The sequence below is a fragment of the Pseudoliparis swirei genome, chromosome 15 (assembly GCF_029220125.1).
Source record: "Pseudoliparis swirei isolate HS2019 ecotype Mariana Trench chromosome 15, NWPU_hadal_v1, whole genome shotgun sequence".
Taxonomy (NCBI): domain Eukaryota; kingdom Metazoa; phylum Chordata; class Actinopteri; order Perciformes; family Liparidae; genus Pseudoliparis; species Pseudoliparis swirei.
In genome coordinates this window covers 19,414,614-19,433,221 of record NC_079402.1, presented here as the reverse complement: position 1 = coordinate 19,433,221, position 18,608 = coordinate 19,414,614, and the positions used below count along the sequence as shown (strand labels likewise).

Below are 18,608 nucleotides of genomic sequence, written 5' to 3'. Positions count from 1 at the left end.
ACGTGGAAACCACTCATGGGTTAGAGGTTGAAATGGGGCTTGAATAAAGTAAACGCAATTTGCTCAGTGCCAGCTTTATAGTTTATTTGTTTATTTGTATTAATGTCTCACATGTCTCACACATGTATTTGTGCGTCTGCAAACCGATGATTTACTCACACGGTTGATGTAAAATAACACATTTGTGTCCTGATTTCTCCAATATATAAAAAAACAAGCAACATTTATTTCTTCTCACTTTACATTACCACTAATTTGAGCTATTTCTTTTCTGCAGCGTCGTCAGGAGTTTTATTTGGCTTGTGGGTGGATTTGCACTCGAGGGATTCGGCAGCTTGTTGTTTTGCCCTGAGAGGTCTGGTTGAATGGCAGAAACCATTAAGCACTGACGCGTCATCAGGCTCCATCAGATGCTGCCCATCGGGTCCTTTCTGTAGTTATGTACATTATCGTTTAGTGGAGTAAACTCTGACATAATGTCAAACCAATGAGTCCTTAAAATATGCTTTCATCATTGGGGGGAGGAAGTAATCACATCTGCATGAGTTGCAGCTATTTGGAAAAAAACATGTGACACGAGCACCACTTATGTCCTGCATCCTCAACGAAGCAGCTTTCCTTCTTTCTTTTTTTTGTCTTTCACATGTGTATTTACAGAATTTCAGCATAATTTCTCGAAAAAATAGGGACCTCTTTAAAAGGTTTCAGCCAGTTCATTTAAAAAAAGGTATATTTTTAAACACAGCGGTGTTGCATAAGTTAAAGGAAAGAAGCAGGGGGCACAAGTTTGACCAGAGAAAAGCAAATAGAGCCATAATAGCAGCTCTGTTTCGGTGTATTGAGCTAAATACTAATATTGGCATACTAACATGCTATCAATGGCAACTCTAACATGTATACGTTAGGGGGCGGCTGTAGCTCAGTGGGTTAAGGGGGTCGTCCTGCAACCCCAAGGTTGTCGGTTCGATCCCGACTCTCCCCATTAGTTGTTGCAAGTCGAAGTGTCCTTGAGCAAGGCACTGAACCCCCAGTTGCTTCCCGGGCGCATCACTGCAGCCCACTGCTCCTTAATAACTAAGGATGGGTTAAATGCAGAGAACTAATTTCCCCTTGGGGATTAATAAAAGTATATATCATATGTTCAATATCTATAGTTTAGCATGTAAATGTACACATTTTTACTGGACGAATTAAAATGTTCACCTCGAATCGGAAGTGTCTTAAAGCTGCATTTTTGCGACTGACCACCAGGGGGCGACTCCTCTGGTTGTCTAGCAGGTTATATAAATGACTCTACTTCTCTCTTGATGTCTGAGCCAATTTCATTAGGATTCATCCTCTGGGAACCATAACTGTCTGAGCAAAAGTGTGTTTCAATCCATCTTTTAGATATCTCTCTGGCGAAGTGAAAAACGTTGACCTGTTGGTGGCGCCGTAGAGGAAAAGTCAGGGGATCACCAAAGTCATTAGGATTCATCCTCTAAGGAACATGAACGTATGAACCAAGTGTACAAATAAAATAAACTGAATAAATTGAATTAATGGTAACCCATTAAAAAGTTGTTGAGATATTTCAGTCTGGCAGCTTTTTACGATCATGCTACCAAAAGTGAATTAAACCATTCCGATAATATTGATTGATCAGTTATAGCAGATGGAAATCTCACACCATGACCACGCCACCTCTCAATGTAACATGTGACCCTGACCTCTTCGTGAAAGGTCAAACAGAAACCCCGCTGCTCGGTGCCACTGACATTTCAACTGATGACGCAGAAACTTATAGACATAAAAAAAATTGAAAAATTTAATTATCTAAATACGTTCATTATTTAAAAAAATGTAGGCACCGATGCTTTACTGTCAAAAAATGTATTAGAAATTGAAATAGATAAACACAGAGGCCCGGTAGCAGCGCCACACACATGGCAGGCCTCGTATCTGCTCCCTGACGCTGATAAACAGCCCTCACACTCGGCAGGAATCACACATTAATGAAAACGTACATATCTCGTAAAAAAAAGAAAGAAACAGAGAAAACATTCCAGCTGTTTTCATATTTTTTCGGTAGAGAGTAGAAAATTGCATTTTCTTATCACGCGGCATCGCCTGCACTCCTTCCTCTGCTTATCGATCGCCTCCTGTCCGATGCCTCTCGGCCTCTCGTATCATATCAAAGGCGCGAGAGGAGGCAGGGAGGCAACGTGTCGATTGTATCGTGAGCGCTGACGTGTGAGAACTATCTCGGTCCGGACGTCCAGGTGCTCCGGCGGATTAGGAAAAGGTTATTGGATCTCAGTTCATGGATGTTGGAAAAAGAAAAGCATGTAAACTTAAGGTTTTATCTCATGCATCACATGTCTTTCAAACTAAAGAAGAGGAGATCACGTGTATGCAGGTGATTGAAGAAAAAAGCCTGCCAAGTAAAGTTGCAATCAAACTGATGAATTTCACTCACATTCACCAAATTTACCATAATTATAGTTAATTAATTGATTTATTTTGTTTGTAAAGGAGCATTTACTGTGTGAAACATAAACATGTTAGATTTTGATTTGATGTATTTTGTACCAGACGTTAGCTTCAAGCTAATGCAGTAACACACATAAATGTGGACAATACAATAGTAGGTATTTTAAGTTATACCAAATAAAACAGTACATCAATTAAAAAAAATATCTTTAACTTGTTATTGACAGAGTTAATACATTTGTTTGATTATAAACATAAATTCACGATTATACAATAAAGGTGTAACGCCCTGTGTCTTTATGTGTCTCCTCTGTGTCTCCTCTCTCCTTGATTGTTTCATTCCCTGCACCTGCCCTCAGCCACCCTTATCTCGTTACTGTCTGATGCCGTACACCTATTTCGCCCCTTTATATTGCGTCAGTCTTTCCCGTGTCTCCTGCTGGATTGTTGTCTATAGTTCTGTGTCTTTAGTGCCGTCTTCCGTGTGCCCTGGATATTCCTGCCTGCCTGCCCTGACCCCCGATTCTCTGCCTGCACCCTTTTGGACTTTTTTGTTGTTGTTGTAGAACTTTTGCTTAAATTAAAGAGTTTTTCGTTATTCATATTGAGTCCAGCCTGTTTCTCTGCCCCTGCGCCTCACATTGTGACGAGACCCTGACAGAAGGTTACATTAAGTTATATTCAGACCTATACAGTATATTCACGTCCTCACTCGTTTTGACATTTTGTCAAAACTAACAGCTGAAAAGTGTGAAAACAACAATAAAAATACATTAAAAACTTAATCAGGACAAACTGCACGTCTCTGACTTCTCCTTTACTTCACAAATCCTTCAGCGGCACATGAAAACTTAAATTGCAGGACAAAGGTCTGTGACAACCTGGCAACCTCATCTGTGTGTGTGTGTACAGATGAATATACGGACAAACACATCAAGTGTGAAAGCCTCCTCTGTGCATCAATGTGTAACATAAGCAGTCTGGTGTGTGTGTGTGTGTGTGTGTGTGTGTGTGTGTGTGTGTGTGTGTGTGTGTGTGTGTGTGTGTGTGTGTGTGTGTGTGTGTGTGTGTGTGTGTGTGTGTGTGTGTGTGTGTGTGTGTGTGTGTGTGTGTGTGTGTGTGTGTGTGTAAGAAGGATTCAGCTGAGCCATGCATAATTCAGATTTGTGGAAACAAAGGCCTGCTTCTGTCACAATAAGCTACACATTCTTGCAAGTTGAGCAGAAGAGACTGAAATCCGGCTTCCTGGTAAACAGGATGAGAGCTCATTCATCTCCAGCTTTAATGTGTCTTCCAAGAAAAGCCTAATTTACACATTTATACATCTGGTCCGAACACACACAAAATAATAGTAAGCATTTAATTAATCCGTTTTTTAGGATATTGTATTGGCTAGAACTTAGAAAATATAGTTTTATTTGTTTTTGGATCAGTTTGTTTCCTTTGAATCCAGCTGTCTGCTTTTAAAATGAACAGTTGTATATTATAGAGCAACTTTCTAAACATATTTATTCACTTTTTCATCCGATCACAGTACAGAAGAAGCTAATAATAATAATAAATAATTGTGAATGGAGTCGATCAAATCGTATCTGCCATACTTCTCACGCCCTCTGCTGGTCAGCTGAGGAATCTGCTAAATACATATCTCCCTTTTTCTTTCTTTTTTAAATGAAGCTCTTGTGCATTTACATATTTTGTCTATCCATAAAAAAACGTAAACCTTCAGATTTAACATAATCGGACAAATTAAATATAAACACAGAAAATATCTGACATTGACAAAACCATAATGCCTTGTGTTTTATTAAAAATAAATGTAATGCATACATAATAAGGGGTGCAAGTAGTTTTGTTGAGGGGCCATGCACGTTTGTTCAAAATGCCTTTTATGATATATTAAAGTGAATTACAGAATCAGAATCGTTTATTTGCCACGTTGCACAGAAAAGGAATGTTACGAAGTGAAAGTTACATAACAATAAATATAGATAAACCCATCATGGCCACCATCACCTGCAAGAGGGGCCCAGGTAGGGGCCGGGTTTGACCCCAATTCCCTCCGGGTTCCTCCCACAGTCCAAAAATACGTGATATGCTTCTGAGTTAATATATAAAAGTGTCCTAAATTGGCTCCACGTTGACAATCTACAACATAAAAATAATTGTTCATGTATATATATATATATATATATTCAGAAATGCAACCCTCATTGTCATTCCCACCAACATGAATAAGCTTCAACAGGCTTCATAACCTCAACAAGCGACCCTGAGACTACAATACATATTTACTCTGAGATATATTGGAGCTAATATGTAAGTAGTATATATTGGTAATACTCATATAAAGTATCATTAAGCTACAGTAAATGTTGGCCACTTACGTAGTAACTTTCCCCCACTAAACTTAAGGATGTGCATCAATGATCATCAGTACGAAAACTATGTAGTATCTCCATCTTGGCCACATTAAAAACAGGGGTGGATCGGTACTCCTACTTGTATTCTACTAATACATATTTATTGAATTTTTTAAAAATCTTAATGTAATATGTGGAAGTCGTTATTAGGTTAAAAATAAATAAAAAAGGGATGCATTATTGGTGATTCCGTTTGATTCAGACTAAATCCTCCCAACCCCCAAGGATGTTGATCCACGTGACCAACAGGTGCATGCTGGGTGTGGCTGCAATGCAGAACGCTAACATGGTGCATCTGTGGTGAACGTTTCATACAGAAAGGCCTTTCTGCTACTTGAGAACTGGTTGTACTGGGACCGAGAGACTGGTTGTACTGGACCTTTGCGTTGGGAATAATGAGACAGGTGAGAACATCAGCAGCGAGCTACAACAGTGTCACTCTTTGCTACAACAGTGTCGCGTGCAGAAACTGTGACGCGAGCTGCTGAGTTGATTGTGTTTATTTATACATCTGTGTGCTTGTTGTATTTGGGATGTTTTGTTCTGCTGTGGATTCTATTTGCAGCGGCAGGCTGCTTCGTTGATGTGGTTGCACGAGTTTAATTAATAATCAATAGTGTGCAACTAATTATTATTTAGTGGGTTTGTACATAAGGACTCTGCTGTGATTTTTGTGTAGCCTAAATGTGCTCTTTACTTCATTAATCGTAAAACAGCCTCATCATCATCATCATCATCATCATCATATCGGCTACAATAACTCGTATCAAAATGTGTTTGTGCCAAAGTGTCCTCATTGTACTGTGTATGTATGTGTATATATATATATGTGTATATGTATATATACATATACATATATATATATATATATGTATATATGACATTTTTAAAGTAACAGTATGCTGTTGTAGTACTCTTTCCAACACTGATGAAAATGTCAATACATTAAAAATAATAACTCGTAGCCCAAGTTTTTAAAAAGTGTTTTGCTGATAAAGTTGGCTCACTTGGACTCAGGACTTCTTCTATTTAAGTATTGTTCTTGCTTTTTCTTGAATAAATGAAACATTTTAAAAAACTGAAAACTTTAAAGTAACGGTTACCTTTTTAAAATAACCTTCCCAACCCCTGATTTTAAAATGTCAATATGTAAATCATAATAATAACTGTAATGTTTAAGTCTGTTATATAAGTGCAGTGTCCTGCTTGGTTTTGTGGTACTTTTATTTGTATCGTAACGTAACAAATAAAACCTCTAAAAGGCTCCTTCCCCCACCCGGTCCACGTGTTGCTGCCGGGCCGAGGGACACTAGGACCGCACGGACACCGGGCCCGCGCGGCGCAGCCCGAACCGGAGGAGGTTGTGAAGTTGGGAGGCCGACATGAAACCAAAGTGTCCGCCGCTCGGTACCTGAGGGACAGCGCGTGAGTCTCCGGCGCAACCAGCACGGCCACCTGACCCAGTTCAGAGAAAACGGGTTTTTATTCCTCATGGTTTAGATTAGTTTTTAGTTTTTCTTTTTTCTTCTTCTTACTGGAGGACAAAACTTAGTGGCTTTAAGACATGAGTGGACTGTCATCAGAGGAAAGTGCTTTATTCCCCAATGGACCACGGAAGGTAAGAGCTCTATCAGTAAACACAGAAAACAAGCTTTGTGTTGGGAGGAAAATAACTTTATCTTTAATAATGTGTCTGGACTACACACCCAAATTACTAAAACACTCTTCCCTGTAACTTGTTGCTCATCAATATAAAACAATAAATACTAATATATATATATATATTTATATTTTAAGTGGAGTTAGTGCATGATAAGAAAAAAAGAATAGAGCATAACTACATAACTCTAGAACAAATACATATGGAGTTGTTTATTTAAGCAGGTTTGTGTGCTGTTCAGGGTGGGAGTTATGTGCACAGCTCTCATTATTAAGGTTGATTTAATGTCGTTGGTGCTGTGGTTATGGCTGTTTATTGTGTGTGTATGTTGGAGCTTAAAGTCTACTTGAAGCTGTGGTGGTGACTTGTATGAGGAAACCCATCAAACCCAGTAAACATACTGGTTTTGATGAGGTGGTGGTCATGAGTGAGGCCCGCCACCAGGGGGCTGTCTGCAGTCTCAACAGGAGAACATTTAAAAGTAGAGTATAAGAAAGTAGATCTAATGTATGCACTGATCGCAAATACTAAATACCAGACAGACGGTAGTTTATACTAAAAGTAAAATGTACAAATTACTTTAGAAGAAGTAGCAGTAAACTCTCGAGAAAGTTGTTTTAAACTGCTTTGTTAATGTTCCTCAAGTAAAAGTACATCAGCTGAATGTACTTGAAGTATAACAAATAAAATTGCTCACAGTAGAAAAATTATTCCTGTTAATGTTGCACTATATAAACCTTTATTGTAGTATTATCCTTTTAGTGTTGAAGCTAGAAGCGGTGGATCTATCTTTATTATTTAACATGTTTTTGGTGTTAACTGTAACAGTGGATCATTTTATAATCAATATGTAAAATCCTTGATTTTAGGTAACTAGTTGGTATAGCTGTTACTTTGGAGCGTAGCAGGAAATGTAAATACGAGTGAAGTGCAGGCATCCCGGCATTGTTTTAAAATGTGTTTCTTAGCTGCCGTGTCATTGTGTTGGGACTACTTGCTCTAACGTAAATGTATTTATATGTACAACCGCCCATGTGATGGCTTATTCAAAATAGAAGTATAAAAGTAGGCATCAAAATATAGTACTCATACTGCATAATGGCATATTTCACTACAACTATTTATATTATTGGATTATTATTATTGATGCATTTATGTTTTCATCACCTTAATGTTGCTCCTAGTAAATCTGAACTAATTTTGCGAATCACTTCGTATACTACCGTGTATTTTAACCTATACTAATACATCATCATTTATTTGGTTATATTTTGTATTCATAATCTGAGTTTAAAAAGTACAATATTTGTAGTGAAATGGAAAGTAGCGTAAAATGAAAATAATTAAATAACGTACCTCAACATTCTGATGATAGCGTTTCACTAATGGAAACCGACACGATATAATAACATTCATGCATATTTAATGGTGAATTAGACAACTTAATTCAATTTGCATTTACATATTTTTTCAGCCACAGCAAAAAGAAGCTAAAAAACAACTTTTATGTTGCGGCGAATGTTTTCTTGTTGACACATTGAGAAACACTGGCATTCATTTGAAGTTGTGTTTGTGTCTCCCGATGAATGTAAGTCCAATAGCATCTCTCTTTTAGCTCAGTTTTTGGTCTCCTCCACCTCTCAAGAAAGATATCTGACTCTTCAGCTGCTAGATAATCCACGATGTTCACCAGCGAGTCTGTGAATGTGTCGCTCTGCAGCTTCCTGCTGAGCAGGAAGTGAACTGAGGCTTCATGTGAGACCGTATAGCGGTGAAGGCGTGGCCTGTAAAAACCAAAACAATGAGCTAGAAAGTGCCAAAATGCTCCGTAAAGCTCTGCAGAACTGCAGCGTCGAGTGATCATTATCTTAGAGGTCACATTGTTTGCAGCGGTAGGAACGAACAATGATATTAGAGTTTATTTACATTTTGTATGACGATGAACGATATATTTTTCCTCCTCATTCAAGAGCTCAAGGTCTGCATTAAATACTGATTGTGCAACACGCAGCACAACCTGGTTAATCTGTCTGGAGGTTTTTATTATTTTTTCAAGATTATTGTAATAATGAATTAGAACCTGGAACCAGATTTCAACAGCTGGTTTTCTCAATTTATTTTTCATTAATAATGTTCTTATCTATTGTATTTACAGGGAAGTGTCACTGTCAATTAGTTCGATTAACATTTTTGTAATTTTTTTATTATTATCTGTAATTACGTCCATTTAGCTCTGAGGGCTCATTGAACAAATAAAACATCAAGTCACATCAAGGAACTTTTATTTTATGTTGGTTCTGGCGCCCCCTGTGGACTAAAGTGGTAGTGTCTCTGAGCACCAGGGTCCGTTTCGAAAACCTCATTTTACTGCAGCAGGGTCTGATGGTCTGCCCTTCAGTCCTGGTTCTCCCGTGCCTCCCAGCCCTCCAGCTCCGACTGCAGGTCCAAGACTGCAGGTGAAGTTGGATCTGGGTCTGTCCACGGTGGACTGGTCTCTGCTGGATCTGGGTCTGTCCACGGTGGACTGGTCTCTGCTGGATCTGGGTCTGTCCATGGTGGACTGGTCTCTGCTGGATCTGGGTCTGTCCACGGTGGACTGGTCTCTGGTGGACTGGTCTCTGCTGGATCTGGGTCTGTCCATGGTGGACTGGTCTCTGCTGGATCTGGGTCTGTCCACGGTGGACTGGTCTCTGCTGGATCTGGGTCTGTCCATGGTGGACTGGTCTCTGCTGGATCTGGGTCTGTCCACGGTGGACTGGTCTCTGCTGGATCTGGGTCCGTCCACAGTGGGCCAGTCTCTGCTGGAGGCCCCGCTGGTCTCGGAGCTGAAGGAACCTGCATGATGTCATCTGGTTTCACCAGAATCCGACCCAGTGGCCCTGTTGACCTATCAATGAGACTAACTCTATAGAAACAGACCGTCTTCTCTCTGAGGGTCTGGTTTACTGATGGAGGTCTATAGAGGACCAGGACTCAACAGTAACTTTAAACAAATAAACCATTGTTAGTAAAAAAACAAATATGAGTTCCATAATTCATAATAAATCATAGACCTGAAACTATATATATTAAGAGTCAATCTGATTTTCAATTCATTGATGAAGTCATTTTTTCCTAAAGTTTTCTGAATACATTTTGGTCTGACAAAATATGCAATTTTAAGACGTCAATGTTGGGTTGGGGAAATGGTGAATTCTAACTCGTATCAGGTGAAATCTATATAAGACTAATCCTCTAATCATCTTTTTTTTTGCATTGCTGAAATTGTGCAGCGGATAACGAGATCCCTTACGACATCTGCCCTATTTTCTTTTTTATGCATATATAGTTTTATATTTGTTCATCCTTCATAGATTAAGTAATCAAGAAAACAATCGAACTTCTGGTCAAAGGTCAGATGTCAAAAGCATTTAGTCATCCGCTGCACAATTTCGGCTTAACACATACAAAAAACCATAATCCCCCACAATCGTTGTCATGGGATCTAAAATAAGCGAGAAGAGGGGAAGTGGTTTCCAGCAAGCCTCCACTACTAGCATCATAATTCAGCATAGCAAGGATTTTTTTAAAAACCTCTGGAGAGAGAGAGGGGGGGAGCGGGAGAGAGGGATGGACCATGGCCAATGATCTGCAGGCAGAATAACTAAAGTAAGAGACACAAGAGGAGATTTCATAAAGCCAGTTGGAGGATGAGTGGAGATACAAAGCCGGATATGAAGCAAGAGGTGATGAAGAGGAGCCAGGTGGTCCAGTGCGTTTAGATTCATTTAGTTGGTCTTCATTTCATAGACACGCTATAGCGCGCGCAGCTTTTAGTCTATAGCCACCTTTTTTTCTTCTTCCTGGATATGATATCGACATCCGAGATCCTGCAGTAGCCCCCCAGACCCCCGACCCCCCCTCTAACCTTGATGAGGTGTGCGGAGGAGAGAGCGACTCGAGCCCGTAGCCGATGCCCGGAGTAAGGCGGCTGCCTGCGTGCGGCGGCCGGTGGTACCCGAGCGTCGGTGCTTTATTATCGGGGGGGGCGGGGGCGCGTCGCTGAGGCATGGGCTGCGCTCCCAGCATCCACGTCTCTCAGAGCGGCGTGATCTACTGCCGGGACTCGGACGAGTCCAACTCCCCCCACCAGACCACCACCATCTCCCAGGGCACCGCGGCCACGCTGCACGGACTCTTCGTCAAGACCGACGCGGCGGAGACCATCCCCTCCGCGCTCACCTTCCAGAGCCGACACTCGCGCAACAACTCCTCCTCGTGCCGCGGCGACCGCAGGGAGGGCGGCGGCGTTGGGGGGGCGCACGTCCGCATCGAGGCCGAGACGCAGACCAGCCACACCGGCGTCAAGGTATATATAGTACGGCGGGGGGGGGGGTTGCTGCCTCGTGCCACAGCATCATCACCTGGAGTCGTGAGTGGGAGAATCGCACGTGAGGAGGCCCGGCGGTTGTTTGTTTGTCCCCGGAGGAAGAGTTAGAGGAGGAAGAAGAAGAGGAGGCCTCCGCCTTTTATTTACATGTGTGTGATGGCTTTAGTCTCTGGTTCTGCCAGACCTCAGTTGTGACATCACGTCTAACGGGACGTGTGATCTGATGCATGAACTGTTTCTGTCAACATGAAAGATGGGCTTGCAGAATCAATAATTTATTGTTTAAAAAAATGCTCCACTGGATGCTGACTTTACATTTGGTGCATGTTCAGTTGGCCGAGCAGGATTTTGATATTTTTCTCATTAGAGGTGAAAACTTGAGTCCTTCATTCAGCAACAGCTGTTGCTCGTGACATAACCAGCCTTACACTAAATCGTGGCCTGGAGGTGCATATACTGCACAACCTGGCAAGGAGATCAAGGTGGTTGTTACAGTCGAGCTCCTCCATGTTATAATGGCTTTATTACACACATTTAATGTAGTTGTAAAGTGTCACCAATTAGAGCTTCTCGACATATTTGACATTATTACAACTGTTATATTGTCATTTGTTATGTTCATACAGCGGCCTTTATGTGTGCTGGTGGTCATAACAACAATGTATATCTGCTCACGATTACATTATAGGGTGTAATAAACCATTTATTACCCGTTTATATCCTGGTAATGAATACAAGGCATTACAGTAAAGTGTTAACTTGTTGCATTAAAAGCAACTTCACTACAAGTGTTGCTGGCGCGATGTTGGTGAAATAACCCATACATATATTGTTTATTATTTATTGATTATGGCAAAAGGTTCCTTGTAGGATGAGCCAAGACGAGCATCCACTCGGTTCGACGCAACAGCGCGCGTGCCTTTTTTAAAAGTGCAACGAGTCGAGGGGTCAAAGGGTCATCTGTGGTTTGACCGCTCGTGTTCTTTCGTCGACTTCAGTTCCTCCCACCGGACGCTCCGCTTGGACGCTGAAGGTTCACAACACTGGGAGACGTCCAATTCGGCACGCGGGAGACGCAGCGCGGAATAAGCGAAGTTATTAAGCCACAAAATAAAAAAATACGTTTATGGGTGTCGCGTTCATCAGAGGCTTCATGTGAAAGTCAAACTCTTAACTCAAAGTGCACGCACGTCCTTCTCAAGGGTTTTCAAGGGAGGAAATCAAGAAAAAAAGCTAATAAGTGAACTTTGAGTTTCCACACACAGAAATCCAGTTGACAACTGAGTGACGCAATGTGGGGAGGAGTCATAAGAACCTCAGGATGAAGATCACGAGCTGCTGGAGTTGTGTACTCGTCTTGTCGTATTTATTTGTGTGCACTCTTTCACAAGTTGATGGATCCCTCTCATGGGGGGGGGGGGGGGGGAGCAGAGCATGTGAACAAATACTTCTTCATATTTATAATCGAGCCCCAGAGGATGAAGCTGTGATTTGTTAAGAAGTATAGAAGCAGATGATCATGTGACCCCCTCAGGACACATTAACCCACTCAGGCTTCACAAAGCCATGTGATCAGAACCGTTCCTGTTTATTCAAACCGCTTTGGTAAACTATGCTCCTGGACAGTCGTATCGTTGTTTGACGTTTGTGAATTTGTTCTTAATGTCATGCTGTCGGTTTAACTCTGGAGAGGCTCTACAAGTGGCAATGTTTAGAGAAAACAGAGGAATTCTGCTCCATTCATCCGTCTGCGTCTTCCACACTAAAATATTATTCCTCCAGAATTGCGTTGACATCTTTTTGTTCATACACAATGGAGAGAAAAAAGTATTGCGATGCATAAATATATCAATACATCAGTGGGTGCTAAATAACGAGTTAACAGGCACATCTTCTTCTTTTTTTGTTGTCTTTCCGAGTGGCACTTTTATTCTTACAGTTCAATTAATGGCGTTTACTTGTGTGCCTGGTTCCACGTGCACGCGGGCGTGTCAGTTGTTTGTTTGATTTCTGAGGACTGAGAGGATCAATAATACCATTTATTTGTGTGTGTGTGTTCTGATTATCTGTCAGCTTCCTTTTTTATTTTTACAAACGAAAAAACAATATTTAGAAAAGAAATGGAGGGATACAAAGTTTGATTTGGCAATTCTGTTCTATTCTCTCGAATCTAGTAGCCTAGAAAGGAATTGCGCTGCACATTTTGCACACTGTAGTTTATTTTGACACAGTTTTGTCAGCTTTTCAAAAATAAAAGATAAGCAACTCCTGCAAGAAAAGTAGAGTCTTGTCTCTTGGTAAACTCTATTGCATTCATCATGCTGGAGTCAATTTAACCGTAAGCTATAACACTAAAAACCTGCAACACTTGACATTATTGTTCTCGGCAACCTTAAAACGTCCATTTTATATTTATAATGTGTTGGTGTGGAAGTTTACAAATTAAAGATTAAAATAATCAAATGCGATAAACACATATATATATATCATGAACCATTTCTTAAAGGGCCAGCATCTACCATTTAAGGGATATATATATATGTATGTGTATATATATATATATATAATAATAATAATATATGTATGTGTGTATATATATATAAACTGTTACTGGAAACGATGTTGGCCATACAGCCTACCTCATACACGGTTGTGGAATGTTACGCTGTAATGCTTTTAACACTCTCTGTGTTGGAAAAATCCCAAATCCTGCCCAGGCGGAGGTGGGCGGGGCCAAACCTCGACCTGATTTAGAGCACACCTGACCTGCCGAGAGGACGTGCAGGTCTTTGTTTGCATGCTTCTCTCTGTGCCTGTAGATGGATCCATTTTGTTTCTATATTTGTCATCAGTTTTGAGATTATTGCCTTTTTAGTGTTGATTCTTTTTTATTTCAGATACATTTGAGCTTCTTTTTTTTGGCACAGGAACAGAAGCTTATAAACCAGATCCGGCAATTAAACATGACTTTCCTACAGTGGGTCTTACAGGTTTAACCGACACGTAAGGCAGCAGCTCGGGAATAAAAGTCAAGCTGGTTCTGTCAGTAATTATGATTAAGACTTTTCGACCCGTTTGTTATTGTTTCAGCGTTTTCTTTTAGCCGGTGTGCTGTGCACACGGTCTGAGTCTTGGATGTAAAGGGAGGGGAGAAATGTCCTCCAGACTGAAGTGGAAAATAGTTTAAATGTTGGACCGGGACAACTGTTTACATGCGGAGAAGTTCCTGTAGGTGTGTGTTTACACGCATGTTATCTCACTGCAGCACAGTCATGTTTCCAAGCTCTTTTTCATTTTTTCCCTTTCTTTTTGTGGGGTAGTTTTGAAATGAAGTAGCAGAGATGATGCCATTTTTATCATGGCGGTCAGATGCTGCAGGAATTTTTATTTTTTATTTTTTTTAAACCAGATTCGTGCAAAGTAGTTTTTGTGGAATAACACCAAATATCAAATTGCATTAATAGAGTCGGGCTGCATTGTATTCACAAGGATTAGCATGCATAGAAAAATGAGTCGTATGTGGAAGTATCTGGACCAGAGCTCCACCAATGCTGTGTTCTTACACTGGTGTTATTAGTTTATAGATTACGTAAACGCAATACAACTAAACAGTAGGTTACATAAAGAATTGTGACGTATTACAGTTGAATATGATGCCGCACATAATTGGCAACCCTTTACATTTGATTGATTATGACTGAACACGCTAATGCCACAGCGATGATAAACACGATGATATTGATTTATTTCCTCAGTAAACATTGTAAACACGAGGTTATGACCTGTGGCCCCGCCCTAAAGCGTGCAGAGAAGCCTTCGGGGGGGGGTGAGGAAGATGGCTGTCGCGGCGTACAGGCCAATCACCACAGGCGGCCTGGTTGCTCGCACTGTGATTCACGTGAACTCCACGGCCCGCGTGCGAACAGTGATACAATACGACGAAAGCATCGTCTTTTATCTGCCAATACTCAGAAATGCATCCGATAATATTTCCCCCGTGGCTCCTAACGCTTTGGATCAGAGGATTTAACCAGAATAACGTCATGCTGTATCATTTTATTTCCAGTCTGTTGAGTTTCAAAGTATGAGCCACACACACACAGACACACACACGCGCGTGCGCGCACGTAGTCGAGATGAGAAATCCACTTGCTCAAAAATGATTCGCCGTTGGCCCGCGAGTGTAAACGACTCCCTCTGTTCTGCAGCCATAATGTAAACTCACTTGTCATCTTTATAATCTAACAGCCTTGTAAACAGTGAAAAAATAAAACACCTTGAAGAGAATACATGAAACATGCCGAGGGAGGGAGGAGGGCGGGGGGGATGTTTAAATCTGAGTCCTAATGTGTGTGTGTATACGCCGTGACATGACGTACCTGGGCCCCAGCGAGTAATTAAGGGTTTATTTACACGGCACCTTTCAAAGTGCTTCACAAGAACAATGGAATGAGGTGGTGTGAGTTTAAGAGGACGCCAGTTTCACAGCAAGGGGAACGCGCTCTGAAGTTAGAAGGGAGTTTAAAATCCTTATAACTTGTGCCTGAGAATCTTCAAGTTTTTTCTTTTCTTCTCCACATGTCAAATGAATCCAGTGATAGTTGATGACTTTTGTGATCGCAGCGTAAAGAGGAATAGCAGACGGCTAGTTCTGCATACGTTTATTGAAGCCAATTTGCCAAAATGTAAACGGATATATGAACAGATATTTGTCTCTGTCTTCATGGCAACTTGAACCTTCCTGGATAGATCCTCGAAACGATCAGTTCCAACACATTGGATGCGGCCTCATGCGGTTTTGATGTTTTGCTTAAACGACATGAGAAATCAGTGCACATCATATGTCAGACGTGCACTACCGATGACATCGCTTCTCTTCGTTTCATAGCTAATCTACAAGGAACTCTTTGAGTGTCTTTGCAGTATGTTGTGATTTAATATTCACGTAAACGGCTCCATATTCTGATACTTATAAAAAAAATGTGGGCGACTGTGGGTCAAAGGTTAGCAGGTCCGTCTTCAAACCCCCGCCCTAGTCAATGTGTCCTTGAGCAAGACACTTAACCCTGAATCACTCCCTGTAGACACGGTGTATGAATGTCACATGTAAAGTGTCTTTGAGTAACTTAAAAAGCACTCTATAAATTAAATGGATTATTATTATCATGGAAATCTTCAGCTTTCAAGTCACCGATTTAAAAACACAAATACCAACTTATCGACTTTTTTTTTTACAAAACCGTGTCTTTGCGTCGACATCTACTTCCTGTCTTATTTTTCTTCTCTTTCCTCCAACTTCCTCTGACTTTGAATGTCTTTCCACACCTCCCCTCCCGGTGGTCTGCATCGTCATGACTGGACCCTCTCGCGCTCCTCCACCTCCACCACTCCTCATCGTCCTGAATCTCCCTCCACCCGTTTCCCCCTGCACGTCTCCCCCGTGCCGATGTTGTCGCCGTGCCCTCAACAGGACACGCCTCCTCCATCGCTGACTGATCTCACTCCAAACTCTTCTCTCTCTCTCTCTCTCTCTCTCTCTCAGTGATTCCTGCATCGTCTGTCCCCATTTGCACTTCCTTCCTGTTCTGCTTCACATCTGGCGGCGGCGGCGTCCTCAAGTAGAACTCAATTACTCATGAAGCCAAACCCTCGCCCCCACCCCCTCTCTGACAACTTTGGAGTCGTTCCTTTGACCTCGTCCCTCTGACCTGATGGGAGTGATTCCAGCTCAGGCTTCCAAGAATCTGACTCACCTAATCAGGGATGTTCTCTCCACCCGGGCATAAAGAAACAAATCACTTCCTGAAGCTGCTCCACAGTAAAAGATCAGCTGAAGAAAGTGATATAATATATATATATTATATCATATGTATTCTTGGAAGCCTGAGCTGGAATCACCTGATAACATCGTCCCTGATGACACTTAAAAAGCAAAGTGTCTCTGAATAACAACAAAAAAACACTGAAATAATACATTGTGTCAATGGGCTCACGTCTGATTTTGAGTTTAGGGCCGTTTGCTTTATATCTCTATACTTAATGAACACGATTACAAAAGTAAATACAATGTCAGTGCATTATGGAGCAGCACACATCTTGCATAATTAAGTACTTTAATCAAAGTTACCTTGATGGGTCACGGCGGCGATGAGTCGGTGCCATCGTGGAGGTCAAAGGTCAAACTATCAAACATTACCTGGATGTATTTGTCTTCTGTTTTTTTAAACGTTCAGGTCCAACAAACGCTCATTTTGCTTCTGCTCTCTAAAGTGTGTGTGTGTGTGTGTTAAAGGGACAAAGGAAGCACAGAGTTAAATAGATATTAATTCCCTTTTCTTTTCTTGTGTTTTTATGCCTTTTAACGCCTCCTCACAGAAAAGGCCTCACATTTGAAGGAACTAAATCGGCGTCGCTGACACATCACACACATTGGGGCCGCATGCCAACACTGATGCTGCCTTGTTTTTGTCTCTTCTTCTTCTCGTATCATAATATTCTATCGAGGCAACGTAGATGCTTTTACTCAACCATCTTAAAGTGGAGCGCCCAGAAGCTCTGCGCGAGGCGTGGCCGGTCGAGTGACGAGCCGCGTGTGGTCGAGTCCTCACCTGGTCCCCGCCGCGTTACTCGGCTACCGGCAGAATCCACTTCCCCCTCTTTCTCTATCTCTCTACTCTTTTTGCGTACCTTTTTTAATCTGGATCATTCCCTCGTGGATTGTGAGCGAGTGTTTACCAACGTGTTTGACCGTCTCGCCAACACACGATGAGAAATGAGTCGGCGGCGGTCGACCGCTGAAGAGTCGCCATAAACACAACCGCTGATTCATTGTGTGTCCAAAGTGTGGAGTAAGCATGTGTGTGACGAGTGACGCAGGAGGCCGGCTGCGAAAACACACACACACACACACACACACACACACACACACACACACACACACACACACACACATATATATATATATACACAGCTCAGAGTGTGATGCTCCTGCAGTGGGATTATCAAGTAAACCTGTGAGTTCAGTCTGCGGCTGCCGGCTAATTCCTTCTAAAGAGGTTCGCAGTGCACAGATTCACTCCGACTGACACTGGAGGAAAAAACTACTATTATATATTTTATATATTTATTTAAAAAAATTTCTCTCTCTCTATATATATATATATATATATATATATAGAGAGAGAGATAAATAATTTTTTTATGAAGAGGCTTTACTTGTTATTGCTGCATGGAATCTCAGACGTGAGAGAGGGAGGTAAGGGAAAGATTAAAGGAGCAGAAGTGCAAGAGAGGAGAATAAAAGCATCCAGTATGCCGCCATGCTTCTGGACATGAAGGGTAAAATGGTTGAAGTGTTTGCAGCTGTTCTTGTCATGTGTTTGTGTGTCGTCGTTGTTGTTATTACCTTCGCATTGAAAATGTGGAAGGTTATGTTTTGATCGCCGTGTATTTATTACCTTCGCATTGAAAATGCGGAAGGTTATGTTTTGATCGCCGTGTATTTATTTATTTATTTATTTATTTGTATGCGTGTTATTCGCAAAACTCAAAAAGTATTGAACCGAATCGCATGAAATTTGGTGGGATGATTGGTTATTATCCGGGGACCATTTGATTAGATTTTGGGATCGATTGGGTCAAAGGTCAAGGTCATGAAAAGGTCAACATCTTCTTGGATCGCATG

General features: G+C 41.4%; 1 protein-coding gene across 1 annotated transcript in view; it reads left to right on the top strand.

Moving 5' to 3' along the window:
• Positions 1-10,218: 10,218 nt before the first annotated feature.
• pde8b (phosphodiesterase 8B) overlaps positions 10,219-18,608 on the top strand; it is a 38,650-nt gene continuing 30,260 nt past the window's right edge. The window contains exon 1 of the mRNA XM_056432350.1: positions 10,219-10,903. Within this exon, the coding sequence (XP_056288325.1) occupies positions 10,604-10,903 (300 nt within the window). The 5' untranslated portion in view covers positions 10,219-10,603. The remainder of the gene's footprint in view (positions 10,904-18,608) is intronic.